The sequence below is a fragment of the Epinephelus lanceolatus genome, chromosome 7, assembly GCF_041903045.1.
Source record: "Epinephelus lanceolatus isolate andai-2023 chromosome 7, ASM4190304v1, whole genome shotgun sequence".
In the NCBI taxonomy this organism is placed as follows: domain Eukaryota; kingdom Metazoa; phylum Chordata; class Actinopteri; order Perciformes; family Serranidae; genus Epinephelus; species Epinephelus lanceolatus.
Genome location: NC_135740.1, coordinates 25,475,892 through 25,497,939, shown reverse-complemented (window position 1 = coordinate 25,497,939; position 22,048 = coordinate 25,475,892). Strand labels below are relative to the sequence as shown.

The following is a 22,048-nucleotide window of genomic DNA, read 5'->3' as shown; positions in this document are numbered from 1 at the left end:
TTATTAAAAATGGTTCATTTATTTATTCAAGCCTGAAAACAAGACATGGTAAAACACAAAAAAAAAACACTTAACTGATGTTGTTAAATGCTCTACACAAAAAGAACAAAACAATTCTGCATCTGCTCCTCTCTGTCACATCCACATCAAATCAACTAATAATTCCTCAGTGCTATAAAACTACAACTATCCCTGTGGGTGAGATGATGAAAAAAACCCTTCAGGAGTTCTGGGAAAAGTGATACACCAGCATGTCACTGTTTCACTTGTCTGTCGGCGGGAAAACCTGATCAAATCTCAACAACATCAGTGTGTACTCTTCAAGCAAAACATGTAGCAGGAAAAGCAAATGCAACTCATATCTGTTGATTTGTCTGTCAGTCCGTTCGTATGAGATCAACATGGAGAGTATAAATGCTTGGTCCATGATGTGTGTGTCAGATGGGTAAAACAGTGTGTGTTTAGTCTGAATCTTCCTCTGAGCTGGCAGGTGTGGACACGGCCTCTTCCTCCTCCTCCTCTGATTCCTGGTTAAAATAAAAAAAAGTACATGTGAGATGTGTAATAAAGACAAGATGATTTTTATTTCCTCTGCTACATGATAACCATCACATTTCTGTGACGTACAACTCCGAAGGTTTAAATATCATAAAATTAAAACTACCAGTTCATTTACTTCTATAACTAACTTTTACTTGAGGATTCCTCCTGCTTGTATTGTTAGAAAACATCTAGCTGAACAGGAAGAAGTACATTTCACAAGGCTGAGCCAGGAGTTGAAAAAGTTTGACAGATCGGGCTAGAGGCAAAGACAATGTAAAAGAAAGAACGGTCATGACGTCAGTGACAGCGTTCAAGGAGCCACAGTTTGGTGTCAGTTCTATTAGTCAATGGAGCAGGCACGACAAATCACACTACACTCATATTTTTGTTGTTTTAATTTTTTTCCTTTTAAAGATTTTTTTTGTGTTTTTTCCTTTATTAGACAGCACAGTCTAAGCATGATGGGGGGAAAGAGGGGATAGCATGCAGCGTGGTCGCAGGCTGGAATTGAGCCTGCTGCGGCAAGGACATTGCCTTTGTACATGGGACGCCTGCTCTACCAACTAAGCCACAGGGTGTCACTTGTTGTTTTAACTTTGACTGAAAAATTCTTCAACCAGATTAAAAGACACATTGTGTGATGATTATGGACATTTTTAATCTTTAATCTTTTAACTGGTCTCCAAACAGATCATGTCTCTGTCCAGCAGCTGCATCTCAGCCTCTGCTGAACAGAGACATGATCTGTTTGGAGACCAATACCAGGGAAAATGACTGTGCATATTTAAGATTATTTTTTTGGGCTTTTTGCCTTTAATGTTCAGGATAGAGTGAAATGGAGTCAAACCTGCGACCGCTGCGGCGAGGCATCGCCATTGTACATGGGGCGCCGGCACTATCCACTACACTACCGACGCCCCGACTGTGCATATTTAGATAAAAAGTAAGTATCACGTAATGTGTGGTCTGTAATCTGGTGGAAGGATTTTTAAGATAAGGTTATAGCGTGATTTGCAGGTGCCCACCCTGTTGACACTCCTATAACTAACACCAGAATCTGTCTTCTCGAACACTGTCACTGACGTCATGACCATTCCTTCTTTGACATTTTCCTTGGCTAAAGTGAAGATATCAGTTTGTCAAAGATATACTGGTATCTGTGTATATCTCAGCCGGCAAGTAACGGAAAATGCAAAAACATATGTTTGAGACAAATTAGAAACTCTCCTTTACACTGTTTTCCCAACAGAGAGCACTGATACGTTATTAATATATCAACAGAATTTCCCATCAAACTTAATGAATCCTTGTAAAGATGCTGTTCTCTTAATGCAATATTAAAAATGTCTATTCTCTGATACATCATTGAATTGCATATGGGCAATTCCAGTGTTATGGATGTTACATTCAGGGAGAAAATTGGAAACTAAGCTTAACATTGACAAGGCATTGATTTGAATTAGAAAATTGAATATACATATTTTAGTTACACTTATTGGGATAAAGATAAGCCTGCAATATGAAATGTTTTGACCCTTTGGATTTTGAGAGAAGTGACAAAATACCCAGCGTTATGGATGTTATGGCAATGGACAAGCTTTTCGGACTCACTGAACACATGATGAAAACTCTGTGAATTGTTCTTTCAAAGACTAACATGTTTAATATCATTTTGCAGGGAAGGCTTTGAGGTACCCAAAAAGCACATTTAGGAAAACTTTTTTTTTCCCTGTTAAGGAAAGAATCACAAAAAAGTGCCGTTATGGATGTTACATTTTTGCGTTATGGATGTTACACGTCTGAAATAGACAAAAAAAACAAAACAATCAAAAATAGGGCTTTACCCACATGTGTTTGACTTCAGTGGCCCATTTAAAGGGTCAAACCAGTCTGGATCTATGTTGTAGTCTGAGAAATCATTTACTCTACTACTGATCGATTACATACCGGTAGACTACATAGTAGGCGTTACCTTTTTGGATGCGACTGACTGGTCATAAATCACCTCAGCTGTCAAGTGAATTTTAATAATGCGTGAGTGGAGATGACAGGCAGTACACCCATTGGTCTTTTCTTAGAAACACAGAACATGAATATTCTTAAGTGTATCAATGAATACAGCACATGCAGTAGGCAATTAAGGAAAATGCAGTTTTTTATATGATTTTTAAATGATTTTTATGATCAGACAGTGCGATTTTTTTTTTACTACCTAATGTTCTTTGTCTTTTATACACGAAGTTAAACATAATGCTAGTGCTGATTATGGTGTGTGTGTGTATAGAGAGAGAGAGAGAGAGAGAGAGAGAGAGAGAGAGAGAGAGAGAGGAAGAAATGTTTTTCTACTGATCAAATAGTTCTGAGCTGTTTTTTTTCAGATCTTCATTTACTTTAATGAAGACGAACCAAAAAAAAAAAAAATCTCTACTGACTGTAAGTAATTACAAACCGATGTAAGAGCGAGCTGAAGAAAACCTAACCGGTATTGAAGAGAGATGAGACGTGATCTGTCAAACGTGAGTGATTGACAGAGAGGTTGTCACTGTGTGTGTGTGTGTGTGTGTCAGCGGAGCGGGGCACAGCTGCAGTGACAGTGTGTGTGTAGGGGAGGTGCGCTGTGTGTGACTGGCTTATCACAGAATGTGGACACAGTCAGCTACAGGATTTTCATTCATCACGAGCACAGATAATGACTCGTATTACATAATACTCATACTCGTCCAAAGTGCTTTATCCGCACCAGATACTCGCGGGCTCGACCCTAGTAAACAGCGAACAAGAAGAGCAGTATTATTGTGAGAGGCTACCAGCGTATTCATGTGATACAGTAACATTTTTCACATGTCGGCAGCCCATCCCTGCAAATAGCTCATTCAGGATGATAGTAAACACTACACAGCAAGCCACAAAAGCAGTAGGTTTAACAGTGGGGTGTAACCATTAATGTGATACAGTGTAATCAACATTTACACATGGACTGGGGTTCATATGATCGACTCTACAATATGTGACGTCCGTCACGGTAACGTCCGTAGCACTCGGAAATAATACAAAAAATAAGACCAGGATGATAATTGGTGCTAATACGTCATCTTTCTAAAAGTTAGCTTTGCTTAGAAAGTTTGGCTGACATTGCTTTCCAAATGCATGTTTTATGACAACTTTTCCTAAAAAACGTTATGGACGTTACATGAGTTGTCCCATAAACGGGCATCATAACAGCACGTTCCACCGGCCAATGGAAAGACACAAAGTACATAACTGATTTACATATTGATACAACAGCCCTTCCTGATAAAAAAGTGAGGTTAGAAGACATCTGTAGGTGATTTTTTTTTGCCATTCTGGCCATTCAGAAAGTCATACAATTTTGTTCACTGAAAAATACATTTTTACATTATTGTGTCTCCTCATTGTAGTGAGGAAAAACATGTATTTGCATGAATAGTGTGATCAAATGTATTTTGTACTTCAAAATATAGACCTTGATGATACATTTTAAATGGGTTTTGTTATAAATATGGCTACTTTATTTTTTCATGGTGAGGTTGACATTTGCATGGAATTGCCCATATATATTGTAGTTCTTCAGCTCCCAAATAGCAATATCAGTATCAGCCTAGAGAAAGCTGCATTACACATAAGAGATGTATTTCACAGGGTGCTCAACTAACAACAACAGGGAATTATTTGGCACATAATAGCAAAGATGCTTAGCTCCCTGTCACTCTTTCCCTCTCTAGTTCTTACCTGCAGCTTCTCTGCATCTCTTTATTTTCTGTGAAATTTGGTCACAAGTCCTCTCTGGTCCTTTCCCTCTCCTCTGCAGCTGTTCTTCGCAATCACAAAAATCCTCTCTCCTCCTAACATTAGTTGATTTGGATGTTCAGATTCACTCCAACATCAAACATGATTCAAAATAAAACTGCCCAATTCTCACAGAGCAGCTATTCATCTATGTTTTTTAAATACACAAAATTGTGTATCACATGTGTGGAGACTGGCTGTCTACAGCGAGTGATGTCTGAGTGTTGTGGTGATTACAGAGACACATTCAGAGGATGATTCAGATACAGGATGCTGCTGTAATAACGTTTATCATCTCTGGCTTTACCTTCTTCCTCTTGGACTTGCTCTTGTGGTCAGAGTCTGATGAACTCTCGCTGGTCTCGATGAACTCTCGACTCTTAAAGCTGTCGTTGCCTCCCCGCTCCTTGTCCTTGTCACCCCCGGCAGACTTCCTCTTCTTGTCCTCCTTCTTACCTCCTTTTTTACTCTCCCTTAGGGGTGGATGATGGGGAGAAAAAGTTAAATATATTTAAAACTTACTGTATCAAAGAAAGAACGAACAAGTGTGAGTTTGTGTGTAACAAGCCTTACTTCTTCGAAGTGGAAGTTGCTCCTCCACCGCTCTCTTTGTACTCTTTCTTTGCTTTGTCGTACTGCCTCTTTGCCTCTCCTGCCTTTGTTTCCCACTCCTACAGGAAACAGAGAACCAGATAAATGTAAAGGAGAGCAATAAATAAAACATAATTGGTTGAATGAATAAAAAACTGGATTTATTGAAACCTTGCTCTGCTTAGCACAAGTTCAGTATGGCACTGATGTGATGAAACTATCGAATCTAAGTGTCTCCTCATGAAATGTAGAGGCCTGGTGGGTTGCAGGCCAACACAAACCCCAGCCAGGTCAAAATAATGCTTTTTTAATGCTAAAAATAACACCAAGTAACCATTACAGTATTTCCCACATGTATTTATTCTGCAGCAGGTGCACAGCATGAGTCCTTCAACGAGGCCAGTGTCTGTGGTTGGTTCACATTTATGTAGTAACAGCAGGACAGATGAGTGTCTATTATCTGAACTGGTAAAGTCGATTGAACAGACGATGTGAAGATAACGTTATCAGTCAGTAGCAGTTACACACAGGCTCCGTAGTGAACAACACAAAAACGTAATGATTGATTGGATGTTTTTGAGTTTTTAGCCGAGCTAGACCTAAGACGTGTAAAGCCCAGTTCAGGCCAACGATTCACGATCCCACGAGTTCAAACAGGCAACTACTTGCAGTGTGCTGTTCAGCAATGTTCTGCAACCTGCCAGTTCTCACCAATGCAACTAGATGCGACGGTGTATCATCTCTATGCAACAACTCTCTGTACTTCCTCTCTGACTTCCAGCTTTTCAGGCTTATTTTGTGGCTGAATATAATTTGTAGCTTCTTAGAATATTAATGAGGATAGTGACAGTGACATACTGGCTACAGTTGTATTTGTAGTAGTGATGAAATGGTGATGTCATTCTGAGTTCACCAGTGGACTTCACTACAAGCTGACTGGCTGTAGAAACAGGTGAAGCCAGCGATTTGACCAGTTGAGCTGCAGGTGACATCATCAGCTGGCCTTAGTCAAGCTGCGACGGGCCAGTTCGCCCTGCTGCAACTTTCTCTGCAATGTTCTAGGATGGTTTCTTCTTGTCACAACTCTTTGGTCTGAACTGGGCTTTAATAAAAACTCAAGTCCTGGCATTTGGACCCGGTGTTCTTCACCATTATTTCAGAGGAAGGAAATAACAGGGAACCAACCCAGGGAAAAACAACACACTGCCTCTGGCTGTAGCTCTTTGAGATACTGTACTTTAGAACAGTCTAATTTCATCATTCTTTCATTGCTTTAAAAAACTAAATGCATTGAGATCGATTAGCACTTGTACATACATTTGTAACCCAAAACATACTGCATGTTCCACTTGACCTGAGATATGCGTAAGCTCCCTTCTGACAAATATGAAAAAGATTAAATTGGGTTCTTTTTCCTTTTTAAATTACATTAAGAAACCATTTAAAAGGCTTAGTTAGACACAATCTTGATGACACAGTGAGTCACAGGGAAGGCAGAGGAAAAAGTTGTAAAAACTGAGAAAAAAAAAAATTACAAAATCCAAGTAGACCAAAATCAATCTTTGCTTTTCTGTCATTCTATGTCAACAGTCATACTCTGTAACACATTGGTCATTCACTCATGCAAACTAATACTCCTACCATTACATATCTAGTGCTGTGAGAGCAGACGAGTAAAGCTAAACTAAATCCTCTCCTCCTCCTCCTCCTCCTCCTCCTCCTCCTCCTGCCTCACCTCCTTCTCGTCTTTGCCCAGTTGTCTCCACATCTCTCCGGCCTTCTTTGAAATCTCTGTGATGGAGATGCCTGGGTTCTCCGACTTGATGCGCTCACGGCTGGAGTTGAGCCACAGCATGTAGGCACTCATCGGCCTCTTGGGGCCGCCGGTATCTTTCTGCTTCTTCTGTTCAGGGTAAAGGGAGTAAATTGAAAGGTAAGTTAAAGAGGTTTGTACACACTGTACATCTGTTTGCAATACTAGAGACAAAAAAAGGAAAAAATGCTGCTTGAATCTTGTGGGGTTTTTTTTTTTAGCCCTTATGACCTAGTATTTCTGTCATGTTTCCTCCCCGTCCTGACGGCTCTCACCTCTTTACGTGGTTTTCTTTCTTTTTTCTCTTTCACCACTTTTGCTTTCTTGACCTTCTTCTTCTTAGAGCTCTCCTCCTCACTATCGCCACCATCTTCGCTGCTGTCGCTTGCTGAGGCGTTGCTGTCGTACCTGATTGTCAGAGGTGGAGAAACAGAACAGGAAGGTCAGCTCAGAAAAGGAAGCCAGGGTGATATGGAAACAAAGGGTAAACAGGCTAAAAACAAATGTTCATTAAAAAAAAAAATAAAGTCACTTACTCTTCTGCAATGTCATCATCCTCTTCTCCGGGGTTAAACGACTCATCTAAAGAGTGAAACAAGACAGAAAATCAAACCTCCTGAACTCAACATGCATTGCTTACTCTTGTCAAAGGGAGACTTTTACTCACCGCTTTCTGCATCTGATTCGTCGCTGTCGTTGCCCTCCTCTCTGATCTTGCCCTCGGCCTTCATCCTCTCCAGGTAGGCATCATGCTGGTCATCGTCTGAGTCGCTGTACTCATCGATATTACCCTTCATGCCCTGAAAGTAAACACGGTCACAGTCAGAAACTACACACAGAATACAGCACAGCCAGAGGAGAGTCTTCCATGACTTAGCAGCAGTCAGACAAAGCTCATCTTAAAAAGTTAAATAATTTCAGGGCAGTAAGCCATTACTTTAACAATCGATTATCAATCATTTTGTCTATAAAATGTAAGAAGATACTGAAATATGCTGATCACAATATCACAGAGGCCAAGGTACATTTTCAAATTGCTTGTTTTGTCCAACCACCAGCCCAAAACCATAAAAATTGAATTTAGAGTCACAGAAATAAGCAAACGCTAACTTGAGAAGAGATCTGAGGTTTTTACTTAACATAGGACTTGAACGATTAATCAGTTATTGATACTGTGGGGCTGCACCTGACTCCAAATGATGTCAGTCAAATCTGATTTGTCTTTTCATAATAAATATTCAACTATTGATTCCGTTTTTTCCATTTATATTTTCAGAGTTTGAACAGGGTTCAGCAGGACGTTCAGGGTGACAAGCTATAGTAAATAAGCCAAGTTTGCCCTACGAATTCATGCCTGCTAACTAGGACTGCCACTAACGATTTTCATTGTCGACTAATCTGTCGATTATTTCTTCGATTAGTCGACTAATCATTTCATCGAAAAATGTGTTAAAATGTTGAAAAATGTCGGTCTGTCTCGCCCAAACCCCAAAATTATGTCATCTAATGTCTTGTTTCATACTCACGCCAAAGGGTTTTAGTTCACTGTCACGGGAGAGTGTGTAAAGATGCCAATATCTGAACGCAAGAAGCTGCAGTAAGAGTATTTTGGGGTACTTTTATAGTGCTTTTCCATGAAAAATGACTCAAACCAATTAGTCAACTACTAAAATAGTCACCGATTATTTTAATAATCGATTAGTCATCGATTAGTCAACTAATCGTGGCAGCCCTAGTGCTAACTATGCTAACGATACTAGACTGTGGCACATCAAGTTGCTGTGAGCTGTAAATTCACCACCTCTAAGCAAAAGGCAAAAGGTGGTAAGCACTGTCGTCTCATAGCAAGATGGTTCTGTGTTGAACCAGTCGTCCCGCTGGAGCCCGTCTGTGTGGAGTTTGCATGTTCTCCCTGTATCAGCGTGGGTTTTCTCCAGATTTCAATTGATTCTCTAGCTTCCTCCCACAGTCCAAAGACCTCAATTTACGTTGGTAGGTGTGAATGTGAGTGTGAATGGTTGTCTGTCTCTACATGTCAGGCCTGTAATAGTCTGGCGGCCTGTCCTGGGTTTACCCTGCCTCTAACCCAATGTCAGCTGGGATAGGCTCCAGCCCCCCTGCAACACTGTACCAGAATTAACGGTTATGGAAAATGAATGAATAAGCAGAAGGCAGAAGATAACATTATTTTGAATGTGACCAGGTAAAGCCTCTCTTCCCCCTGGGCAGCTGCCTCCGTCCTACTAAGACACACTCTGGGTCTAGGTCTGCAGCTGTTGACCCAGAGAGCGGCATGAAAGTAAGGAGCGCTCACTCTGTAGCTAGATCTGGGGACTAAAAAATCTCCAGAGGCACACTGGAAAAAAAAATGACTGCTTGACTTGAATAATCTCCACTGAAAATGGCCAGTGGACGTAGATTCCCCACTGAGGAGTTTCCGACTGATGATTTGAATCGCAGACTTTCAGGGGGCATTCTGCAATGCTGTAACCTACTTCCTTTGACTGACTAAATGATTTACCAATTATTAAAATAAAATAAAATAACACACCATGCTGGGTTGGATTTCATGGATTTAAAGCTTTACAAACATTGGGCCTTATGTTTAAGCCATTTTCAAATTCTTAACCTACATCTCTCTTACTGTTTGTCGTGATGCTCGCTTGTTGGAATGTCCCAAGTCCGACTCAGCAAACTCTCTCAACTGCTTCACCTTCTAGTAAATTACAAATTGCTACCTTATGAATGACATCTGATGTTCATGAGTAGGTGTATGATTATCAGATTTGGCTGTCAGAATATTGTAGCCTCTAAATTTCTTCACAAGGCTACTTGTTCCTTTTTATTTGAGCCAAGTTTCTTTCACAAAAGATGTCACTCAAAAATGAAAGGAAGGATTTTACACCACAGCCTTGTCTGTTAGCAGATGGAAAAGCATAGTGCCACTGTATTGTAATGTTATCTTAGACCAAAACCAAACAGTTTCCTTCTCCTCCCACGCGATCCTTCCCATCTCCATGCATCAATATCTGTGTCTGCCAGAGAACAGACTGACCACAAGCCAGGAGGCTCATATTAAAACACCAGCAGGAAATGGAGAGCAGGCCCATTCATTTTTATTGACCTACTCGGCTGACCCTGTCACCATGGCAACAGATGGCCTCGTTACCAGAGGAACCACGTTGCTGCTTCGACTGTGTTGTCAGACAGACCGGGAACTTGTTTGTGACGGCATTAATCCAATCAGCACTGCCGATGTCAGGCAGCGGTCATGCCGACAGCCGTGTCGAGTGTTAAAGCACACCAAAAGCCCCCGGGCCACACATTAGTCAGCACAATGCAAACGCACGCACACATACACACACACTCACACGCTCACTTAGTTATGAGAATCACAGACTCCTTCACCCCCATGTCCCATGATTAGTCGTAAATCACTCAGGATTCATCAGGTCCAACAGCAATCGTATTGGTAACATCTCGCCAAAATCAAGATTATAGGAAACAATCCTCAGTAACACACACACACGCACGCAGCGGCACGCCATGCAAGCAGAAATCACTCCACACCGATAAAAATCAAGTGCATAGTTCACACGTGACGCCCGTGACCATACCCACCTTCTTCTACAGGGGTACAAGGACAGACACACAGGAGAAGGGCAACAAGCATCAATATCTGGGATGAAAGTCTGACAAAACTTGTGTACATTATTTGCTTACAATAACAAATGAGTTACCTCTTTGAATCCTCTGTTCTTGATGTTGAGTTTCTTGGCATTAACGAAGTCGAACAGTTTTCCGTACTCTTCTCTGAAAGGTAAAGAGAAAGACTGGGGTTATTTTGGATGAAATTCAGTCGATAGGTTCAGGGCTGGACGATATGATCTGACATCTACATCATGATGAGTTGCCACATTTATCTCAGTAACAATGGATGCAACTTTAAGTATTTTTCAAATACATCAATACACTAAATTTCCGTTCTAATGTTTGCTTTCTTTTTAAATGTTTGTGCAAGGGCTGGCATCCTCTGCCAACATTACTGTTTCTCAGAGGCTGCAGCGAGCTGACGATTCTGGTATCTTATGAAACTAGAAGATCCATTGGTAACAACTTTGTCATGCTAGCTTGTCAGGAAGAGGGTTAAATAACACTCAAGGCATAGGCTAAATTCTAGCGAGGGAAAAACTGTCATGGCTACTTTCACAGGGGTCCCCTGATCTCTCACTTCAAGACATCTGAATGAAAATGGCTTCTATGGGTACCCACAAGTGTCCCCTTTACAGACATGCCCACTTTAAAGCATGCCATTATTCTCATGCAGTACTAATGTGTTACTTTCACCTATTGTATTTTATCATTTTTGCATAGAGGGGTTTCTAAACAGTCTTGGAATTGCACAAATTGGGTATGACTGGAAAGCTGAGACTCTTGTGGATTCAATGAGCCCAACTGTATTCATGTGTGATGATGTTTTCCCCCATAACAACCACAAACTAAGGACCTGGAGCACTCAGAGGATGTAAGGCTTTCATAGGTCTCGTGACAATAAGGGGGTTTCTGAGCAGTTTCCACAACAGAAGTGCTCACCATCCAATCACAGAAAATTGCAATTCTTACACAAATCTCCAAATCACAATCTTCAAAATCACAGCATGGATTTTTCTATGATGTTCCCTGAGTTTTTGGAGTTTAATGTGGTTTTTTGGAGGGATATTAACACAATTTTTATCTATTCTCAAGTGGTTTAAAGTGCTTTAAATTAGCACTAAAACCGAGTAACAAATGGTATCAAAAAATTGCTGCAACAACATGTGTAATGTTCTAAGCCCCTACACACTCTAAACTTTAAAAGTGTGAATAGGTGCTAACCAAACACAATGTTTATTACAGATTCATGACCTGTTTCTGTGTGTAGCATCCTCACCTCTCAATGCTGCTGAAGGTGTACTGATTTCCCTGCTTGGTCTCAATCTCAAAGTCAAAGGATCGCGTTGTGGTGGTACCTCTGGCGAAGTTGACGCAAGAGATCTCCTCGAAGCGCAGGTGCACGGGGGGTTTGTGGACGTAGATGAAGCCCCTCTCCAGGGGATAGAGGAGGCCTGAGGACGCTTTGTAGGAGCAGGTGATGCACTGAGCTCCAGAATGACTGCAGAAGAACGAGGTACGTTTAACAGGATCTTCTCAAGTATGTTAGAAAATGTGTTCTGAAAGGGTCTATAAGGTGCTTACCCCTGGAAGTTTCCAGGCACGGTGATCTTGCGGTTGACCAGGGCCTTCATCACCCTGCTGACCATCTCGTACAGAGACCCTGACATGTTTTTACTGAGTTTGCCCTCAAAACGGCGCTCAACGTCCTCCCTGTTAGACACAGAGGAAAGACAGGTCTCTTATGATGAAATTAAACACTTGAGACAGCTTTCTGAATTTATAAGAACAATGCAAAGAACAGCTGGTGCTACTGTAAACACATGAAGGTGACTCCTCCAGTCCTTTAATTCCCTCTAGTGGACACTTGTTTTACAACATCAAAAAGTGAGCTTGCATTATTATGGAAGAGGGGTCTTGCATTATCAATGTAACAGGTCTTTTACACAAACTCCCTAACACACATGCAGCCCATAAATTCATGGTGTCCTCCACTGTCACACACTTACTCGTTCATGTTTAGGGTGAGGTTGATGTCCTCCTCCTTGGAAAACAGCAGGATGAGAAAGTGATAACGCGTCTGACCCTGCTTGATGGGAGGATCCAGGCTGATCTATGATGACAACATAAAACAGGGAGAACAAGTGTGAGAAGGACCGAGAGAAACAGTAAGGGAGAAAAAAGCTTACAGTAAAGGTACAAAAGTCCACTTACCACAAAGAACATCTGCCTCTGATCCTTGTGAGGCAGCAGGAATAGACGCAGGACAGTCGTGTAGGGGATCTTGTAATCAAAGGTCTTACCGTGAAGGTGAAGGAAAGTCGGGTAGATACGGATGTCGTATCTGAGTGAGGAAAAAAGAGGAATGAGAGCGCAGTCGAACTAAAGTCTTAACTATGGTGTAACCAAGGTACTGCAGGTGACAGAGTTGAGGACTAATCCAGTCATGTTTGGACATCTAAATACCAGTGTGGCTTCTCATGCCAACACTGCATTAATGAATAAAACTGCATGGTGCTCTGGGTAATCGGCCACTGTTTACAACTGGTAAAATAACATAAATGAGGGAATCTGTGAGTGACTGTTTTGATTTTCTACCTTCCTCTGGGTGTAAGACACTGCAGCTCTTTGAAGATACACACAGCGTCTCCTGTGGCCTGGATCACATCAGCCTTAGACAACACATTCTGGGCAAAAGCCTGTAAGAAAACACACAGTATTAACATTATTATCAACACATATTTTAAAAAAAAAGCCTCAAAAGGCTGTATGCCTTAGTTAAGCTGTAGTTTAGTGTGCATATCTCTGCCATGGCAAACCACAGTGGCTGGTGCTTATCTGTTTGTGTGTGTCTTAATTTGCCGTTACTAACAGAGAAACTATCTACTTTTTGCTTTTCAGTTTTGTGTGAATACACGTATTAATTACTATGTTATAAATAAAATGAGGGGAGCAGAAGCATATTTTTGGGTGTCAGAATGGTTTTATACACAAGAAATATGAAGGACGTTGTAGCAGAATTTTCCACTTTCCAAACTGCATCTCTGTGCAGTTACCTTCGTTGACATAATCATCACTGTTTGGTCCGTGTGGGTGTGTGCCGTGCTGTGATTAAAATGTACTAAAATCCTCACCTCTACAGGGTCTTGTCGTTCATCAGACTGGCTGGGCGGGACGTAGAATCGGACCTCCATGAGGGAGACTTCAGTGTCGTCATTCTGGTGAAACTCCAGAGTGACTTCGTTCTTCCCCGTGGCGCACTGGGACACGTTGGACAGTGGGATCTCGAATGCTGTACTGTCATTTACATCAAATGATAACAGTGGCCCTGCAGTGGAAGGAAAACAGCTAATTTCTTAAATCTGTTTCATTAGGTGTTATTATTGCAGAACATTTTAGTTGGTAAGGGTGAAATAAGCACCAGGTCAGCACGGTGTAAAGATTTTAAAAGTTCTCTATATTCTCAGGTTTGGTCTGTTCTTTACAGATAATTTGGATTATTACAAATACATGTCAAAAGAATAAACTCATCTTTACACCGTTCCTGTTAATTATAACTGTTTATTTTTAGACACAGAGTTGAACTGCTGGTTGCATTTTTGTGGTTTTTAATTACATTAAATAAACAACATTAACTGAGAAATCTGCAGAATAATTAATAATGAAAGTGATTGACTACACATGAATACAGAGTCCCTGTGCCAAAACTAGAGCTGCAGTGATTCATTGATTATTTGTCAACTATCAAATTCGTCGTCAACTAATTTTAATCAATTAATTGGCTTGAGAATTCAGTATCCAGCCTCTTAAATATGAATATTTTTTGGTTTCTTTACTCCTCTATGGCTGTACACTAAATGTCTTTGGCTTGTGTACATTTGTGGACGTCATCTTCTGGCTTTGGGAAACACTGATCAACATTTTATAGACCAAACAGCAATTGATTAATTGAGAAAATTACTGCCAGATTAATCGTCAATGAAAAAAATTATTAGTTGGGGGACTAGTCTGAACTAATCTGCAGTAGCCTACTGGTGAGGACATTCTGGTTGTGTGTATTTGTACCTGAGAATTTGGCTGTTCCCCAGTTCCACCCCTTCACACACATGTCCTTCTCCTCGAGCTCCACCTTGTAGTTTGCCTTGAAAAACTCTGAGATCTTCTCCAAGTCCTGATGGTCAAAGGATGAGAGGGGGATCAGAGAGGTGAGGAGACAAAGGGTAAAGCATAAAACCAAGTTGACAGGAGAGGAAGTGATGAAAATCAGAGCAAATAAATGAAGAAGAAAGCGGCTTCATGTAAGTGAGGCACTAACACACTGGCATCGCATAGGTCAAAGCTTAGAAAAACACCCTCTAAAAAGGCTGATGGGACGGAGGGCTAATTAATCACGACGCAATTATAACCACGCCCACCGCTGAGGCCTCTTGGGAACACTGGAGGTGAATGTAATCCATCTGCCCTCTCTGTCTTCCTCCCCTCCACACCGCCGCTGACAATCAGCCTGTTTATTTATCCTGCAGGCCCGCTTACAACTGGAAAGGACACACACACAGTCACACACAGCGACAAACACATGCTCAATCACACATGCATACACACGCTGTCCTCGTAGTACACACACATGTGGAAGTGATTGTGGTGTGCGAGTGTGTGCAGGGTAGAGACTGTGGGAAACAGAGTTTACGCACCTGGATATCTGCCTGTCCATAAGGTTATTACAGCCAATTAGAGCCCAGAGAGCCTGCGTGTGTGTGTGTGTGTGTGTGTGTGTGTGTGTGTGTGTGTGTTCATCAGCGCATTTGTTAGCCTGGATTAAGGCATTGTTTAGATAGGAGAGCATGTGTGAGCAGATGTGTAAATGCAAAAAAAAAAAATCAAGAGTTTGTGCAGAGGTGGCCTGTTTGTGTCCATGTGTGAATGTGTGTGTGTGTGTGTGTGTGTGTGTGTGTTCATTCCCAGTGTCCTCATCAGGCCTGCTGTTGAGTGTTTCTCTACTCCTCATTACAGTTTTGGCAGATTTGTTGTTGCTCAGCTCATTTAATCATAATAAACACAGACCCCCCACTACCCACCACAGACCCAAATGCACACAGTCTTACCCAACATAACCGTCTGTCTTTTATTACAACATTTTTCAACCACGGTCTCTTTACAACCTTCAACAATTCATTTGTTGAAACACTACAGACGCATCACAAAAACTTGATAAAACGTTCCTGCTCCCGCCTTTTAAGGCCCACTGAACCAGTCAGCTTCTTCTTGCCTCCTTGCACACATGGACGGCATAAAATAATTTCATGATCAGGCTCTTCAAGACTTTTTTTATTGGATCTAATGGATCAAAATCTGAGAATCATGACCAAAACTCACTAACCAAATAAAGATGTGAACTATCTGAACTACTGCAGATATTTCAAAACTGCAGGACAATTTAAGTAGTGGGGCACGGCATAGGTTGGCAAACTTTGGGATTCATGACCCTACATGTTAAATCACACTGTCACAACTTTATTTTTCTGTTTGTCGAACATATCCGATTCAAACTCAAATTCAGACATAATTCTATCTTGCTGTAATTACTTAATTTTATTGGTCACAACAAATCTTTTGCATCTTTTGTGTCCGTCTATCTTTTTCTTCTTTTGTATGACTGTTATTTGATTGGAGAGATATCTTCATAACCCATTTTTGGTTTCTAACATCTCCTGCACAATGTTTTGAATTTTAATTTATTTTTTCCCTGTACTTTCTATACATGTATCTGCAGATAAACTACACTACACTCAAATTACATGACTTCTCCAAAGCCTTTAAGGATTTTACTAATTATGTGACTTCCCCAGGCCTGGAAAAAGAGACTGAGAAAGTCAATGACTTTTCCTCGTTTCCCATGACTGTGGGGACCTTGTATACCTTACTGTGAGGAATATTAAAAAAGCTTTACTACAAAACTCTTTTATTCAAAAATATTCAAAAATATTAACAAAATGAGCAAGACACCTAAAATGTTAAATGTTGTGTACAGACAAGCAGCTGTTTAAGAGCTTTGCCTAAATAACATACAGACTATGAATCTGACCAGGCATTTTAATCTAATTTTTGGTAGTTGACACAATTTGTCCTGTAACCCAAAAATATTGCGGTTTGATTCCCAGCCCTGCACAAAAACTTTTAATTTGTTGTTTTCAAAAGCTCAAGGTGATGTCTTGATTTGTCAACAGCAGATACTCATGTTTGAGAGGCCAAAATAGTCATTATTGAGCATTTTTTTCATGGTAAGTGACGTGAATAGATAATTTATTATGTAAAATAGATGTTGATTATTTTCAGAGAATTGAATACTCAAGTAATCGTCTGTTTCTGCTCTATATCCAATATCAGTTGCATACATTCAGCGCCACACTCTTGATGTTAAGGATGCTATCTTGGGCCAATAACAATCTACACGTATAAGCAACACAAACAGGAAATGGACATTCCTCTACACTCCCTGATCCTCAAGTAGACAATTACAGGTCAGCTACATAACAGCCTCTTTGGCAGAGAGTTGTTGCTCAAGGACACTTCACAAGGACAGATGCATCGCAGCTCCTGTACAGCTCGCCAGCGGCTAAACCTCCAGCCGACTCCCGATTACTGACACTGGCTGTGGGATAATAAACAATGACATCACACCCTGCGCTCCGGGACGAGAGGATCCATCTCCAAAAAAGTATGCTGATTAACCCCAGGAGACGCCGCCGCTCGCAGCCACAGACTCCAGGTTATACCCGCTCCTCTGTTCCAGTTTTTCACTTGAGTGCTGACATTCCCCATGCACTCGGAGCAGCGGGGGAATGAAAAAAATTGGGTGATAAAAAACAAACACGACCACAATTTTTTTTTCGTGTCAGTCTTCTGAGCCAAATTGTTTCAGTGGATTGATATAAACACTGACTCACATGAGCCGATGATTACACTGTTTATGGAACACACATGCTAGCGCTGGTTTCCCTCATTAATCCCATTAGGAGCTTTGGAGAAAGGAGACGAATTATTCACATACTTTTGATAGCAACACACACACGCGCGCGCACACGCTCAAGTGGTGGCCTTTTCGCAAGATGGTAGCGTTTTTCCATGGAAATGTCAGACACGGGATGGAAGTTGTTTATCGGCGGTCCCCTTGCTTGTGTTACCCTCTTGTTATAAACACAGTGTTGAAAAAAACAGACTGTAATATTCCACTGTTGCCTTGTTCTCTTCTGAGTAGAGTAACAAATATTTCCCAGAAACAGAAAAATCCAACCGGGAGAAGGATTTAGAGTCTGTTTAGGTATCCCAAAAGCAAAAATAATGACCACATCATGCAGAAGCATGAGAGCCTGATCTGCCTTCTAAACTTACCTAACTGTAAAAGCATTGCTTTATAAAAACACACTCACCGTGTCCCTGAAGCCGTCATATTTGTAGACGTGTCCTGTGCTGGTGCCCAGCTTGATGCCGTGACCTAAACACACTCGTCTCCACTGGGCCAGGTTGAGCTCACCAGCCGGGATGCTGTCCACCTTCCCCGTCTTGCTGCTCTTGTAAACCACATTTTGCTTGCTGAAACGCAGCCGCCCGTCGTTCTGCAGCAACAAAGGCAAGAGATAGAGACACAAACAGAAACAGGACTTGTGTTAAAATGCTGGGATTTAAAGTCCCCCAGAAAGTTTGTTTATGAGCTGAAAAGACTGATTAGTCAACTGACAAAAATGATCAAATCAATTATAGAACGCTTGGTTCCAGTCTTTAATTATGATTGGCCGAGTTGCGTTTGAAGCCATTGTAAAATACTCTATAAAAACACAGCTGTGGCCACATTAAAATTTTAGTATTACTGTGCCAATTAGTCACATATTGTCATATGGGACGCAGAGGTAAAGAGGGCAACCACCAACTGAAGCCCAAAGCCTAGAAGGATTTATGTTTGAGCAGCTAGGGAACCGACTGTGCCCTGTTGCACATCGTTGGAGAAATACCTGTCATTGCTGCCACCCAATCCACCAGCCTTATATCTCCATCCAAAGCTGTAGTGTAACTTTAACTAGCTTGCATGTTTTTATTTGTGGCCTGTTATGCTCACTTCTTTCTAGATATGTTGTCAATTGCGAGCAGTATCATTTTTGTGACAGTATAGCTCAGTTGCTCAGCTCAGGAGTGATTTGTTAGCAATAAATTGCATTTTCTTTTCTTGCTGTGTGTTCGTTTTATGGATCATTGCCAGGTTTATGTAGTAACCATTTCATAAAAGCAATAAGCCACTTCAGTTTACAGTGCATCATACCTTACAACGTCCTGTAGCCGTTTGAAATCACTGTAAACCACAGCCTCTTGTGCCTTATTGCTCAATTTTAAAACTGAGATGCACTGATATATTTATAACTGAGTCTGTATTAATTATTTTGTACAAGTGTCAGTAAATACAAAGCAGATTACTTTTTCAGACCCATGCCCCTTATACAGTTGGCAGACTGTCTTTCAAGTTGTAGTCAGTAACTTTTATAAAAAAAATATATATATATTATTTTACATATTTACTGAAACTGTCACTTTATCCTGACAGTAGTACACGAGATAGATAATGTGTGAAAATTGTGCTCCTCTGCCTCATTGTAGGACTTCTAAAGGTATTTGCAAGAATCTACCGCAGCTGAAGGAAAGCCAAGGAGTCTTAAACGCAGCTGTCGATCATATCAACCACTGCTTGTGAACTGCGGTTTAACCCTCAAAGACACCACTGATCAAATATGAATCAACATTCTCTTACCGTTTGCCTTTCCTGACCTCGAATGTTTTCAGAAACATGTTTTAATGTGCTGTTTAGCTGTAAAATTAGAACGTTTGCTCCGGCCAGTACGCTGTGTTTTGTTACAGCTAAACAGTACACTAAACTATGTTTCTGAAAACATTTTCGGTGAGAAACAGGCAATGCAGTAACAGAATCTTGACTCGTATTTGATCAGCGCTGCTTAGTTTGACAGTTTGATCACAGTTTACAGAGTGATTGACATGACTGGCAGCTGTGTAACAGACTCCTTGGCTTTGAACGGCTGATTTCGTCCATGTGCTGTGGATTCTTTCAAATACCATTAAAAGCACGACGAAGAGGCAGAGAAACAGGATGTTTTCTTATAGATCATGTGTCTCATGCAATACTGTACTGATATAGTTACATTTCAGCAAATAAGACAAAAAGTTACTTTAATTAAAGTTACCAATTTCACAGCTCTTTCAGGACACACACTTTAGCATTACAAATGAATAAATATTGTACAATATATATTATATATGTTATTATATATACTAGGGTTGCAAAGGTAGGAGATTTTCAGGGTACAATTACCGTCTCAATGACACAGTATTACAGATTTTATTTAATAAAAAGGTCAGAATGACCCTAATGGAATGAAATGGATGGGTTATTTTTTGGTTGAACAGATGTGTTTTTGGCATAACAGAAACCCAAAACCATTTTGTCAATAGAAGTATGTGTCAAAAGTCTCCCCCTTAAAAATATCTACAATAAAGGGGACACTCTCCATTCAGATTTTCTTCCCCAATATCGTAGATAAGCCAATGAACATGGTGTAATAACCACCAACATTTATGTTATGGTACATACTGAAACCAGCATATCGCTGCAACCCTATATACAAAATACTGCAGGGCCTGTATCTTAACTTTATCAAGTACATACATCAGCCTGTGTATTGACTGTATTCTGGGCTGCCTTTCAGCATGCTTCCTCTCTACACATCAGTTTATAGAGCAGGGGTGGTTGATGAGGATACTGACCCAGGAGCCTTTCACCTCCTGATAAATCTCGTTGAACTCCAGTGTGTCTCCCATCTCAGCTACAGGCGACGACTGATGCTCTGCAGACAGAAGAAAATGCATAAGATAGTACCAAACATCCACAGGGCTGGCACAATGTATTTTCAGATGGAGGCATAAAGTCCCTATTCTCCTTGATGTGGATGAAAACACACTGAGTCACTGAAAAGAGAGAGGAAAACCCTGCCGTCCTGTAATGGTATAAATACTACAATATTACTACAACCCAGTTACACGCAAGGTTACTGTATGATATTCTTATCTCAGACTGATGCTAGCTAACGTTACTGTGCTCTCTGTTTAAATCACCGAGTCACATTAGAGTTGTTAGCTAGCGTTAGCAGTTTACAACAGTACAGCTAACAGTTGGCTGTTAGCTAGCAGTTGGCTAGAGTTTTTCGAACATTTAAATAACTATTTACATCTTACATAAATCGGTTAGTTGCAGTCGGTAACAGTTCAACTATTTGGTCGAACTGTTTTTTGATAAAAACGATAAGTAATATCCGTGCTGCGCCACTAACAATAGCTATGCTAACTTGAACTGCTTAGGGTGCGCTTCTTTTATAAACCGTCGTTGCACTGCGTTCAAATAGCCCTCACTTTAACAGACGACACGCGCTACGGCACCGCCCCAGTAAAGACACACCATACATGAAATCGGGCGCTCCAGCAGAGCTAGGCCGGTGTAATGAAATCTAGTGATACTCAGTAATACTTTTTACACCGAAAATAGCTCCAAATAAAGCACGTAGGCGATTTATACTCCTATGTAACTCAATAGTATCTCAAAATTGGCTTCTAAACACGCCATAAAACACAATTTGAAAACTTCATGTCTTACTGTCAATGTGATGAGCCGCTTCGCCTGTTTCCCGCGTGTAGCATCGGAAGCTAGCGCTACGTCACAGGAAAGAATCAGCGGGTGTTTGTATTTACTTCCGGTTTGGCGAAGAGTTTTTCTTTTTACCATTAAAATAAGCTTAAAACTGTAAGTATACGCAGCCGTTTGTGCAGTAGTTTAACCATCGAGCTACTAATTTTTAAGTTCTGTTTGAAAACAGAGAGTTGTGACAGAGTCCGCGCGGGGCAGAGCAGGCTGCAGTGAGCACTCATCACCGCTGGGTGGCACACTACTCATCTAATGAAATAGGGCCAAGTATATTTCTATTCTATTCTATTCTATTCTATTCTATTCTATTCTAATGTCAGAAAAGTTAAAATAAAATAAAAAAAAGTACTGGACAAAGAGTGGCCTAAAACAATACAAGGGTAGCCAACTCAAAGACTTTAGTAATAACATTGAGTGGTTGATATTACATCATTTAGCCTCCTAAGTATCAGTCTAAAAAGTTATTTAGATTTTGAAACTCTATGATACACAACAGATTTCATGTGCCTGTGGGAAGGCCTTGGATCAAATAAAACTCATGGCTGCATAAGCTGCTCAGGGCCTTTGGGCACAAATGAACAGTTTAGCCTGTGTAAACTCCCCTGTTTCTCCCACTCTGTGCAGCGTGTAGTTTTTCTACTAGGCCTTAAATATGCTTGATGGTAATTTGATTTAAAAAATGTAAAATGTGACGTACAATAAAGGCAGAAAATTGAAATAAACAAATGGGCCCTCAGTATATTAAATTGGGATCCATTTTAAGTCCCTTATCATGTCAGATGAAATTGTACATAATCCCAAACAATTAAATAAAACAAAAGCAGTTGACATGATTTAAAGAAATTAATTTTAAGTTGGATCCAGGACAATTTGACAATCAGTAGTAATAC

At 40.7% G+C, this 22,048-nt stretch overlaps 1 protein-coding gene across 1 annotated transcript; it reads right to left on the bottom strand.

The window, feature by feature from the left end:
* On the bottom strand, positions 1-21,218 carry ssrp1a (structure specific recognition protein 1a). The gene is made up of 18 exons (XM_033633554.2): positions 21,111-21,218; positions 20,228-20,307; positions 17,833-18,018; positions 14,471-14,576; positions 13,540-13,733; positions 13,004-13,104; positions 12,620-12,749; positions 12,415-12,518; positions 11,990-12,118; positions 11,685-11,906; positions 10,495-10,567; positions 7,422-7,554; positions 7,291-7,336; positions 7,030-7,162; positions 6,677-6,844; positions 4,924-5,021; positions 4,658-4,823; positions 1-527 (listed from the first exon to the last, which is right to left on the bottom strand). Exons 2-18 carry the CDS (start codon positions 20,279-20,281, stop codon positions 462-464), a joined length of 2,109 nt encoding a protein of 702 aa, XP_033489445.1. The 5' UTR covers positions 20,282-20,307; positions 21,111-21,218; the 3' UTR covers positions 1-461.
* Positions 21,219-22,048: the final 830 nt, after the last annotated feature.

What these genes read in the sequence shown, in the direction of transcription:
- ssrp1a (XM_033633554.2), bottom strand. Translation starts at nt 20,281, where the DNA reads ATGGGAGACACACTGGAGTTCAACGAGATTTATCAGGAGGTGAAAGGC. An exon ending in GTGCCTGGAAACTTCCAGGG is followed by an intron (nt 11,907 to 11,989) that starts GTAAGCACCTTA and finishes GTTCTTCTGCAG; the next exon opens with TCATTCTGGAGCTCAGTGCA. An exon ending in CGAATCAGATGCAGAAAGCG is followed by an intron (nt 7,337 to 7,421) that starts GTGAGTAAAAGT and finishes TTCACTCTTTAG; the next exon opens with ATGAGTCGTTTAACCCCGGA.